At 38.3% G+C, this 13,685-nt stretch overlaps 1 protein-coding gene across 2 annotated transcripts in view; it reads right to left on the bottom strand.

The window, feature by feature from the left end:
* The window catches only part of IPO11 (importin 11), a 244,545-nt gene that overhangs the window by 169,446 nt on the left and 61,414 nt on the right, over positions 1 to 13,685 (bottom strand). For both annotated transcript variants that reach the window (XM_010588166.3, XM_064272370.1), the window contains exon 7: positions 7,765 to 7,823. In XM_010588166.3, the coding sequence (XP_010586468.1) occupies positions 7,765 to 7,823 (59 nt within the window). The remainder of the gene's footprint in view (positions 1 to 7,764; positions 7,824 to 13,685) is intronic.

Below are 13,685 nucleotides of genomic sequence, written 5' to 3'. Positions count from 1 at the left end.
ACATCACTCTAAATGGAGAGAACCTGAAAGCACTTCCCTTGAGAATGGGAACCAGACAAGGATGCCCTTTATCACTGCTCTTATTCAACATCGTGCTAGAAGTCCTAGCCAGGGCAATTAGGCTAGACAAAGAAATAAAAGGTATCCGCATTGGCAAGGAGGAAGTAAAATTATCTCTATTTGCAGATGACATGATCTTATACACAGAAAACCCTAAGGAATCCTCCAGAAAACTACTGAAACTAATAGAAGAGTTTGGCAGAGTCTCAGGTTATAAAATAAACATACAAAAATCACTTGGATTCCACTACATCAACAAAAAGAACATCGAAGAGGAAATCACCAAATCAATACCATTCACAGTAGCCCCCAAGAAGATAAAATATTTAGGAATAAATCTTACCAAGGATGTAAAAGACCTATACAAAGAAAACTACAAAGCTCTACTACAAGAAATTCAAAAGGACTTACTTAAGTGGAAAAACATACCTTGCTCATGGATAGGAAGACTTAACATAGTAAAAATGTCTGTTCTACCAAAAGCCATCTATACATACAATGCAATTCCGATCCAAATTCCAATGTCATTTTTTAAGGTGATAGAGAAACAAATCACCAATTTCACATGGAAGGGAAAGAAGCCTCGGATAAGCAAAGCATTACTGAAAAAGAAGAAGAAAGTGGGAGGCCTCACTCTACCTGATTTCAGAAGCTATTATACAACCACAGCAGTCAAAGCAGCCTGGTACTGGTACAACAGGCACATAGACCAATGGAACAGAACTGAGAACCCAGATATAAATCCATCCACATATGAGCAGCTGATATTTGACAAAGGCCCAGTGTCAGTTAATTGGGGAAAAGATAGTCTTTTTAACAAATGGTGCTGGCATAACTGGATACCATTTGGAAAAAAACAAAACAGGACCCATACCTCACACCATGCACAAAAACTAACGCCAAGTGGATCAAAGACCTAAACATAAACATTAAAACGATAAAGATCATGGAAGAAAAAACAGGGACAACCCTAGGAGCCCTAATACAAGGCATAAACAGAATACAAAACATTACCAAAAATGACGAAGAGAAACCGGATAACTGGGAGCTCCTAAAAATCAAACACCTATGCTCATCTAAAGACTTCACCAAAAGAGTAAAAAGACCACCTACAGACTGGAAAAGAATTTTCAGCTATGACATCTCCGACCAGCGCCTGATCTCTAAAATCTACATGATTCTGTCAAAACACAACCACAAAAAGATAAACAACCCAATCAAGAAGTGGGCAAAGGATATGAACACACATTTCACTAAAGAAGATATTCGGGCAGCTAACAGATACATGAGAAAATGCTCTCGATCGTTAGCCATTAGAGAAATGCAGATTAAAACTACGATGAGATTCCATCTCACGCCAACAAGGCTGGCATTAATCCAAAAAACACAAAATAATAAATGTTGGAGAGGCTGCGGAGAGATTGGAACTCTTATACACTGCTGGTGGGAATGTAAAATGGTATAGCCACTTCGGAAATCTATCTGGCGTTATCTTAAACAGTTAGAAATAGAACTACCATACAATGCAGAAATCCCACTCCTTGGAATATACCCTAGAGAAACAAGAGCCTTCACACAAACAGATATATGCACACCCATGTTTATTGCAGCTCTGTTCACAATAGCAAAAAGCTGGAAGCAACCAAGGTGTCCATCTACGGATGAATGGGTAAATAAACTGTGGTATATTCACACAATGGAATACTACGCATCAATAAAGAACAGCGAGGAATCTGTCAAACATTTCATAACATGGAGGAACCTGGAAGGCATTACGCTGAGCGAAATCAGTCAGAGGCAAAGGGACAAATATTGTATAAGACCACTATTATAAGATCTTGAGAAATAGTATAAACTGAGAAGAACACATACTTTTGTGGTTACGAGGGGGGGAGGGAGGGAGGGAGTGGGTTTTTTTTACTGATTAATTAGCTGAAAAGAACTGCTTTAGGTGAAGGGAAGGACAACACTCAATACATGGAAGGTCAGCTCAGCTGGACTGGACTGGACCAAAAGCAAAGAAGTTTCCGGGATAAAATGAATACTTCTAAGGTCAGCGGAGCAAGGGCGGGGGTTTGGGGACCATGGTTTAAGGGGACTTCTAAGTCAATTGGCAAAATAATTCTATTATGAAAACATTCTGCATCCCACTTTGAAATGTGGCGTCTGGGGTCTTAAAAGCTAACAAGCGGCCGTCTAAGATGCATCAACTGGTCTCAACCCACCTGGAGCAAAGGAGAATGAAGAACACCAAGGTCACACGACAACTAAGAGCCCAAGAGACAGAGAGGGCCACATGAACCAGAGACCTACATTATCCTGAGTACAGAAGAACTAGTTGGTGCCCGGCCATAATCGATGACTGCCCTCACAGGGAGCACAATAGACAACCCCTGAGGGAGCAGGAGATCAGTGGGATGCAGACCGCAAATTCTCATAAAAAGACCATACTTAATGGTCTGGATGTGACTAGAGGAATCCCGGCGGTCATGGTCCCCAAACCTTCTGTTGGCTCAGGACGGGAACCATCCCCGAAGACAATTCATCAGACATGAAAGGGACTGGACAGTGGGTGGGAGAGAGATGCTGATGAAGAGTGAGCTAATAATATCAGGTGGACACTTGAGATTGTGTTGGCATCTCCTGTCTGGAGGGGGGATGGGAGGATAGAGAGAGTTCGAGGCTGCCAAAGTTTTCACGAAAGGAGAGACTGGAAGGGCTGACTCATTAGGGGGAGAGCAAGTTGGAGTAAGGAGTAAGATGTATATTAACTTATATGTGACAGACTGACTTGATTTGTAAACGTTCACTTGAAGCTCAAAATAAAAAAAAAAAAAAGAATGCCCACCTTGTCTGAAATGCTAGAAAGTGGCCATCTAAGATCCATCAATTGGTCTCAGCCCACCTAGAGCAAGGAAGATTGAAGAACACCAAAGACACAAAGTAATTATGAGCCTAAGAGACAGAAAGGACCACAGAAACCAGAGACTATATCAGCCTGAGACCAGAAAAACTAGATGGTGCCCAGCCACAACCAATGACTGCCCTGACAGGGAACACAACAGAGAACCCCTGAGGGAGTGGAAGAGCAGTGGGAGGCAGGCCCCAAATTCTCATAAAAAGACCAGACTTAATGGTCAGACTGGGACTAGAAAGACCCCGGAGTCCATGGTCCCAGACCTTCTGTTAGCCCAAAGACAGGAACAATTCCCAAAGCCAACTCTTCACACAGGGATTAGACTGGAATATGGGATGGAAAATGATACCGGTGAAGAACGAGCTTCTTGGATCAAGTAGACATATGAGACTATGTTGGCATCTCCTGTCTGGAGGGGAGACGAGAGGGCAGAAAGGGCCAGAAGCTGCCCAAATGGACACAAGGAGAAAAAGTGGAGGGAAGGACTGTGCTATCTCACTAGGAGAAGAGCAATTAAGAGTGCACAGCAAGGTGTATGTAAATTTTTGTATGAGAAACTGACCTGATTTGTAAACTTTCACTTAAAGCTCAATAAAAATTAATTAAAAAAAAAAGAAAGCGCCCATCTTTCATTCCATCTAAAAATCATAAAACTTCTCTTTTGTCATTTTGGGCAACAAATGAAAAATTCTCAATTTTCAACTGTGTTAAATGAAAGCTAACAACAGAGTAAAGAGATGGTATCTCCAGTCTTCTTTTGTATCATCTTGAAAGCCAATGACAAAAGTCATGAAATATCAGTCGTTACAAATAGCTGAACTGCTCAAAAAAGTAAATAAAAAAAACAAAATTAAGTCAGAAAGACTCTAATGGCATACCAAAGTTCAAGAATATGGATAAGGATTCTAGTAGGCCAGTTTAAAAAAAAAAAAAAAAAAATCCACCACCGTCGAGTCAATTCCAACTCACAGCGACCCTGTAGGACAAAGTAGAACTGCACCACAGAGTTTCCAAGGAGCGTCTGGTGGATTCAAACTGCCGACCTCTTGGTTAACAGTCGTAGCACTTAACCACTACACCACCAGGGTTTCCAGTAGGCCAGTGGATTCCCAAAAATAATGCTGTAAGTTCAAATGTGCTATTTTTAGGACAGAGTTTTTTTTTTATCTATAGATCTCATGATATGATTTGGGACAGGCAACCCAAAAAAGGTTAAGAATCACTGAACTACTGGGGATTACTATCAAAAAAAAAAAAAAAAACTATCAAAAAATGCCAAGTCAATATTCAAATCCAAATCTGCCTGTCACCAGAGCCCAAAATCTCATCACTATTATATACTGCTTCTTGAGCACGTTTTGACGCCCATATTTTTAGGATTTTAAAAAGCTGTCCCTTTTACTGGACAATGGGTTGGAGAGGGATGCTGGTGAGGAGTGAGCTTCTTCCATCAGGTAGACCCTTGAGACTATGTTGGCTTCTCCTCCCTGGAGGGGAGATGAGAGGGTAGAGGGCATTAGAAGCTGGAGAAATGGACACGTAAAGAGAGAGCGGAGGGAGGGAGTGGGCTGTCTCATTAGGCGGAGAGCAATTGGGAGTATGTAGCAAGGTGTATATAAGTTTTTGTGTGAGAGACTGACTTGATTTGTAAACTTTCACTTAAAGCACAATAAAAATTAAAAAAAAAAAGTTGTCCCTTTTGTTGTTGTAAGGTGCCATCAAGTCAGGTCCCACTCATAGAGACCCTATGTGTAACAGAACAAAACACTGTTCAGTCCCGAGCCATCCTCACAACAGTTGCTATGTTTCAGCCCATGGTTGCAGCCAGTGTGTCAATCCATCTCTTGAGGATCTTCCTATTTTTCACTGACTTAACCAAGCATGATGCCTTCCAGGAACTGACATGACCCCTTCTGATAACATGCCCAATGTATGTGAAATGAAGTCTCAACACCCTCATTTCTAAGAACCACTCCGGCTGTACTTCTTTCAAGACAGATTTGTTTGTTCTTCTGGCAGTCCATGGTACATTCTATATTCTTCCCCAACACCATAATTCAAAGGCATCAATTCTTGGCTCTTGGTGCTTTCCCATGCACGTGAGGCAACTGAAAATACCATGTCTTGGGTCAGGCACACCTTAGTCCTTAAGGTGACATCTTTGCTTTTTTAACACTTTAAAGAGGTCTTTTGCAGCAGATCTGCCCAATGCAATATGTTGTTTGATTTCCTAACTGCTGCTTCCATGGGCGTTGATTGTGGAACCAAATGGAATCCTTTACAACTTCATTATTTTCTCTATTTACAATGATGTTGCTTACTGGTCCAGTTGTGAGGATTTTTGTTTTCTTTATGCTGAGGTGTAATCCATCCTGAAGAGTGCTTCATCCCTTACTTATTAAAATTTCATCCTCTCTCTAAAGAGTCAATACACCTTAAATGCTACATATAACAAAATATTTATAACTATGTAAAGGCTGACGTATAGTTTCTATAGACAGGAGGAGGGGGACTCTGAAGAAAAAAAAAAGTGGTAAAGGCTTTCAAAACACTGACACCTCTAGACAGTATCTACTAGAACCACTATTCCAGCTTGTAGGAATATGAGTCAAATCAATTTGCTGTCAATGAAATAAACAAATATGAACATAATCACTTTTAGTCAGCATAACTTTAAGAAACTCAGAATAATATTACAATTGAAGATAATTATTGAGCCTTTTAACAAATTGCTTCTATATCATACATTCATTGATTCAACAGATAATAATGGAGCATTTATTACATGGCGAAGTTGGTTCTAAACTCTGAGGTGAACAGTGAACAAAACAAACTCCCGGCTTTCACAAAACCAAAACTTCAGTGAGGAAATTGAAGGGCAGTAGTCCAGTTAATTTTTGGAAAATCTTTTTTGGCAGTATAGCAATGCACATAAATTTTAAAATGCTTAAGTATTTAAAATTGAGGTTAATTTTTTATATATCTTCTGGAAATTTGTTAATATGTATCAACAATATTTTAAAAGTGCACACATGTTAACCCAACACTTCCATCTCTAGGAATTTATCTTAAAGAGATAATTAGAAAACTATATACTGGCATATACACCAAAATGTTTATTTTAGCATCATTTATTAGCAATTAAAAATGACCTATATGTCCATCAATACATAACTGGGTAAGTAAATTATAGATAGTCTATATTGATTTTATCTTTTTTTAAAAAAATGTCCATTGGCAGTAATGATATAAGTGTGCTATGCAATCATTAAAAAACATGACATATAACACTATTACTGACATGGAAAACCTATCCATAATATAGTAAGTTTAGGGGGAAAAAAAGCAGGTAAGGAAATGGCATATAGAAAATGCTATTCATAGAAAATTTTTAAAAAATTGAAAAAGAAACTATGTAGAAGAGTATATATAAGATGTCTTAAAGTATACTTACAAGCTTTAACAGTAGTGATACTCTGGACAGTGAGATTTTAAACACTTTGTTTTCGAGTGTCTGCATTTTTTAAGTTTTTAAAAAATAAGCATGTAATGCTATTATAGACAAAACAGGCATCACAGTATAACGGTGTGTATTAGTCATTTTTAAACTCCTTTAAAAGAGAACCATTATTTCCATCACTCTAACTGGTATACAAAATATATTAAAGTTAAAAAATAACAGACAGAATGGCTCCAGCCAAATCTAGTAGGGCAGGCCCTAAGACTCAATTAGATATACTTTTTTTCCTCAACTCTTGAGCAGACCTCAAGGCAATCCACAGAAAGCAAAGATTTAGCTAAGCTAAATGCACTGTGAGAACTAATACAGACCTTAGTGAGTATAATAGGGAGCCCTGGGGGCATAGCGGCTAAGAGTTGGGATGCTAACTAAAAGACTGGCAGTTCGAATCCACCAGTCCCTCCTTGGAAACCCTATGGGGCAGTACTATCCCGTCCTATAGCATCGCTATGAGTAGGAATCAACTTAACAACAATGGGTTTGGTTTTGCTTTTTAAAGCACAGCATAGTCCCGTTTTGTTTAGAAAAGGAAACAGCAGCTACATATGTTTGCACAGAAAAAAGTAGATGGCTATATACAAAGAATATAGACCACAACTTATAATGGTCTTCTGAATGGGGTTTTTCCCTCTTGCGTATATATATGTTTTTTGATTGCAAAGACCATGTATTAACATTATGATCAGAGAAAAAAAAAAAAATTAATTTTAAATATATAAAAATAAAAAGGCAAAAAAAAAAAGTCAAAGCTATAAGTATCTACAGTGTGCCTGGTTGTTATAAATAATATCCAAATTCATAAGAATGTTAATACTCAATATACCATTGCTTCTTGAGAAATATCACGGGCCTATTCCCTCTCTTTTATCCAACAGCCAGATTGATGTAACAGAAGCAGACTAGAAGTTTAAAAGTACACTGTAACATACATAAAAAAAAACAAACCAAACCCAGTGCCGTCGAGTCAATTCTGAATCATAGCGACCCTAAAGGACAGAGTAGACTGCCCCACAGTTTCCAAAGAGCGCCTGGCAGATGCAAACTGCCAACCCCTAGGTAAGCAGCGGTAGTACTTAACCACTACGCCACCAGGGTTTCCATAACATACATCAATGGTAAAAAAAAAAAAAAACTAGGTGGTCAGTTAACAAAAACTTTTAAATAAATGCCAAGAAGTTCCTTAAGAAAAAGAACATGCTTAAAAACATTCAGGAATATATCGAACACTTTCCAGAAGTAACAAAGAATAAATTACTTCTATACTTACCATCACTTCCATATTCTTATGAGGCTCCACAAATCCATTAACAGTTAACTTACGCAGCACTGAAAAGTAAAACCAAGGTTTACTTGTATCTTATTTCTTTCATATTTTATCCCACTAAAATCACGATGATAATAAAAAACAGACTCAAAATTACAAAGTCTAATCAATTTTGGGATTAGTCTAGCTTAATCCTCTCATTTAGTGGATACAGAACAGTAATCCCTTGGAAATGTGGTTGCACAGCTAGTGAGAAAGATAAAGCCTAGTTTTCCTGACTCCTAGAGATCACAACTACTTATGTTTCTAGTACCATATTGCAAAATTCAGTTTAATTTATATAATTATTAGCACTTATCATCTGCAATAAACCCTTCAGGTAGAAATTAAGAAGGTTACCTCCACAAACTTTAAGCTATGACACAAGAGTAACCGAACAGGTTCATTCCGTTTTAGACTACATTAATAGAAATATATCTCCTCAAAAGGAATAAAACAACTCAACTACCCTGTCACATGGAGTCATTATGAATCAAAAATCAACCCAATGGCGCCTAACAACAACAGATAGTTATTAAAAGATTCAATGGTATTATATTGTACTCTATTTCTAAATCTGGAATAGACTATAATGCTCAGTATTACTCCATATTTTATGAGTAATACTAACAAACTGCTGTAAACAAGGAGAAAACTAAGGTAAGAGATTCAGAGTCAGAGCTAGATTTAAATCCTAGCTCTACCATCTATAACTGTACTAATTTGGGCAACTTTTCTAGATGTCACTTTCCTCATCTATAAAATGTGAATAATAAATCCTACCCTACATGGTTACTAAAAGCCCTGGTGTAACAACAGTTAAGCGCTTGCCTGGCTCCAGACCAAAAGGTTGCCAGTTCAAACCCACTCAGCTGCTCTGCAGGAGAAAGACGCGGTGATCAGCTACCATAAAGACTGTCGTGTGCCACTGAGTAGATTCTAACTTACAGCAACCCTATATATGACAGAATAAAACTGCCACATAGGGTTTCTTAGGCTGCAATCTTCAAGGGAGTAGATCGCAGGTCATTTTTCCTGCAAAGCTGCTGGAGAGTTCAAACCGCTGACCTTTCAGTTAGCAGACAAACTGGCTTAAATACTGTGCCACCAGAAATTCTTCCTGTAAACATTGTTGTTGTTAGGTGCCGTTGAGTCAGTTCTGACTCATAGCGACCCTATGCACAACAGAATGAAACACTGCCCGGTCCTGCACCATCCTCACAATCGTTGTTATGCTTGAGCTCACTGTTGCAGCCACCGTGTCAATTCACCTCTCGACTGTAAACGTTACAGTCTAGAAAACCCTATGCAGTCATTCTGCAGTTTTAAGATCTGTCACATAGGGTAACATGAGTCGAAAATCAACACCACTGCACATAACAACACATGATTATTAAAAGATTCAATGCTATAATATACGTACAACACTTACACAATTCAGCAACAATGAGGATGATAACAGCATCAGACTCTACAAAATTTAAAGGCACTTCCCTAATAAGCACTGCTATCTATGTAACTAAAAAGTTATCATTTAGATAGTGTTCATGGGGTGAAGCCTAAAAGCAGTGTATTAAAATTAGGTTTAGAATGTGACTGACCATGAGACCTTCTATTTGATACCATCAATAATATACAACTAAGAAGTTACTGCATCATACTAGGGGATAATAGTGTTCAATTTGAGCTTCTTATTCTGCATAAGCTCTTTCTCACCACAAAATTTTGGTCCCCACTACCTGTAAGGATTCTTCCTCCATTCTCTAGCCTAGTTAACTGTCACTTATCCTTAAAGATCTTGGCTTGAACATCACATTCTCAGGGAATTGCTTTTTTTTTGACCATATTATCAGCTATCATAACATTGTAGGGCCCCTCAAAGATGTCATTTTACATGTATTTGGGTATCCATTTCATTATCTTTCTCTCCCCAGTGCCAAGCACCTGTGAATTTGCTGAAGTAACGAATACAAGCATGTCTATAGGATTCTAAATGATTACAAGTTAACAAAAACTCTAGCCTTATTTCTTAAATCATAACAGGACAGAAATTTATAACTATACACAATAAGTACTTTAAAGGAAAATAGGATTTTCCAGGGGAGGATATCTTAAAAATTATGTCTAAGACCTTGAGATGGAAAGGTATTGAAAACTTCAAAGCAGGCTGATACAGAGTAGAGCTGTTGCATCCTGTCGGTAGTTACAGAGAGCAAAGTTTATTAGTGGTTACGAGGGATGGTGAGGGGTAGATTATTGCTTATGGAGTACTGTGTTTCAGTTTATGGAGATGGAAAAATTGCACTGATTAAGAGTAGGGTTGCACAGCCAATTAATTAATTGCTGTCAATAAGTTGTACACCTATAAAAAGTTAAATTGACAAAAGTTGTGTGGCAGATGTGCTGAGGATGACAACAACAACAAATGAGTAACTGCTGAGGCTGCTTATGTACAACCAAACACCTCATGGGATTTGGTTTCTTGGTTTGAACATTTAAGGTCATGGTTTCATGGGACATCCCAGTTAACTGACCTACCAACATGTTCAGTGTTTCTTTTCCGACTCCTAGTTCATAGATCCCAGGGGCTTATAAGCTTGCAAGCAGCCCTTCAAGGTACAACCACTGGAGCAAGAGGGGAAGGAGAGTCAGGAATAGCAGGAGAAAATGGAATGTGTGGCTAAATGCCTCCATGAACAACTGCCTCCTCTGCCAGGAGACCAGAAAAACAGGATGGTGCCCGGCTACCATTATTGAATATTTTGATCAGATTCCATAGAAGAATCCTGATCAAAAGGGTGAGAACACAACGAAAACAGAATTTCAAATTCCCATGGACTCCAGACTTTCTGGAGCTATTGAGGCTGGATGAACCCCTGAAATTATTGCCCTGAGATAATCTTTAAACTTTAAACCAAAAATATCCCAATGTCTTCTTAAAACTATAGTTTAATTTAACTAGTAAAAAATATCTGCCTTGAGCATTATGCTCTTTTAACATCTATCTACATGTGATCAAACTGGTCAGAGCAACTTGAAAGACTAGATACGAACCTTAGGCGACAAGGAGTTTATGTTAATGGGGAAGGAATGCCTCAGAAAAAGAGGATGAGAATGGTTACACAACTCAAAGAACATAATCAATGTCACTGAAATGTACATGTAGACATTGCTGAACTCGTGTATGTTTCCGCTTTACGTGGGGCCCTGGAGGCGAAGCAGTTAAAAGCTATGGCTGCTAAACAACAGGTCGGCAGTTCAATGCACCAGCCATTTCTTGCTTTCTTCTTCCCCCTGCTCATATATTCTCAACAACAAAAAATACATAAATTTTTAAAACATAATAATTTAATAAAAATGAATTTTGTCTTATTAATACAATAACTTTTAAGTTTTTTTGGGGGGGGGACAAAAGAATTCTTAAAGAGTCCTTAACAATGACATACAGAACTATAATCACTTGGTATATACAACCTTTTATCACTTTCTCTAATTCTTTCTCAGTCAACATTTATCTAAGGTCCTTTAATTTGTTCCTCAAGATGGTAACAAAACCATCTCTGCTCCCTTGTCTAGATCATTTGTGAAACGGCTTATACTTGTTAACTGTCCTTTAAAATTACTCACGGGTTTTTCCACAGGTTTCACCAAATGTGCTGACCATTTAGGTTTTGATTGCATCTACTGATTAATGTACGGCAGTGCCAAGACTGTGTGATAGGATTCCAAGTATTAAAGCAAATACGATAAAAAGACTTATGAAAAAACCTTAGAAAGATGAAAAATAAGCTGTAATAAACAAAAAGCAAAGGCTGCCTAAGATCCAACTAAGAAAAACACACTAAAAGAATCTTAGTAATCAGGGCAGGAGAGATCAGGACAGGGAATGAGAGAAGTGTAAATGTAAAGTGTGTACGTTTTATAAAGGAAAAGGAACCTAGGTACATATTCATCAAGATAAATAACTGAGCACAGGGAAGGTGAAATGGAGTTATGGTAAGGGAACAACTACAAGCACAACACAGGAAGAGAGAGGTCCATGAGGGCATCCCATCAATCACCTTCTAAAATCCAAGTGAACCTGACACACAAACAAGAAAGATAGAGCCTCTCAAGAAGATAAGAGGAGAAAGACACGACTCAATCAAAAGAGGAAAAAGTTTAGGAAAATTAGCTAGTCAATGACAAGGGTAGGGGCCCATGATGGGAAGGTATAAATTAGAAGCAAAAAAAAGTAAGCATTTGAAAGGAACACATTAAAAGCCTCAGTGATAGAAACGTTGTTGTTGTTGTCAGATGCCATCAAGTCATTCCTACTCATAGAAAGAAACACTGCTCAGGCCTACGCCATCCTCATAATTATTATGCTTGAGCCCATTGTTGTAGCCACTGTGTCACTCCATCTCGTTGAGGTTCTTCCTCTTTTTCACTAACCCTCTAGTGTGATGTCCTCCAGGGACTGGTCCCTCTTGATAACATGTCCAAACTATGTGAGAAGAAATCTAACCATCCTTGCCTCTAAGAAGCATTCTGGCTGTATATCTTCCAAGACAGATTTGTTTGTTTATCTAGAAGTTTGTGGTATATTCAATATTCTTCACCAACACCATAATTCAAAGGCAGCTATTCTTCCGTCTTCCTTATTCACTATTCAGCTTTCACATGCACATGAAGCGACTGAAAATACCATGGCTAAAATCAGGTGCACCTTAGTCTTCAAAGTGACATATTTGCTTTTCAACACTTTAAAGAGGTCTTTTGCAGCAGATTTGCCCAATGCAACGCGTCATTTGATTTCTTGACTGCTGCTTCTGTGAACATTGATTGTGGGTTCACATGAAATATTTGACAACCTCAATATTTTCTCCATATATGACAATGTCGTTTATTCGTCCAGCTGCGAGGATTTTTGTTTTCTTTAAGTTGAGGAGTAATCCATACTGAAGGCTGCAGTCTCTGACGTTCATTAGTAAGTGCTTCAAGTCCTCTTTATTTTAAGCAAGCAAGGTTGTGTCATCTGAATATCGCAGACTGTTGATGAGTCTTCTTCCAGATCAAATGCCACGTTATTCTTTGTACAGTCCAACTTCTCAGATTATATGCTCAGCATACATATTGAATAAGTATGGTGAAAGGATGCAATCCTGATGCACACCTTTCCTGATCTTAAACCATCCAGTATCCCCTTGTTCTGTTTTAACGACTGACTCTTGGTCTATGTTCAGGTTCTGCATGAACACGAGTAAGTGTTCTGGAATTCCCATTCTTCACAATGTTATACATAACTGGATACGATCCACATGGTCAAATGCTTTTACATAGTCAATAAAACACAGGTACACATCCTTCTGGAATTCTCTACTTTCAGCCAAATTTCTTCCAAATTTCTTGCTTAGATGAGTGAGCACTTCTAGCATTGCATCCGTTTGTTGAAATATCTCAGCTGATATTCCGTCAATTCCTGAAGACTTCTTTTTCGACATTCCCTTCAGTGAAGCTTGAACTTCTTCCTTCAGTACCATTGGTTCCTGCTCATGTGGTACCTGCTGAAATGTGTCATCATCGACCACTTCTTTTTGGTGCAGGGACTCTGTGTATTCCTTCTATCTTCTTTTGATGCTTCCTGCATTGTCCAATATTTTGCCCACTGAATTCTTCAATATTACAACTCAAGGCTTGAATTTTCAGTTCTTTCAGTTTCAGAAATGCTGAGCGTGTTCTTCCATTTTGGTTTTCTACCTATATTTGCTTGCACATTTTCGTATAATACTTTACTCTGACCTATCAAGCCATCCCTTGACATCTTCTGTTCAACTCTTTTACTTCATCATTTCTTCTATTCCATTTAGCTACTCTATGTTCAAGACCAAATTTCAGACTCTCTT

Source organism: Loxodonta africana, chromosome 2 (genome assembly GCF_030014295.1).
Source record: "Loxodonta africana isolate mLoxAfr1 chromosome 2, mLoxAfr1.hap2, whole genome shotgun sequence".
Classification (NCBI taxonomy): domain Eukaryota; kingdom Metazoa; phylum Chordata; class Mammalia; order Proboscidea; family Elephantidae; genus Loxodonta; species Loxodonta africana.
The sequence above is the reverse complement of the archived record's forward strand: the minus strand, read 5'-3'. Positions and strand labels throughout refer to the sequence as shown.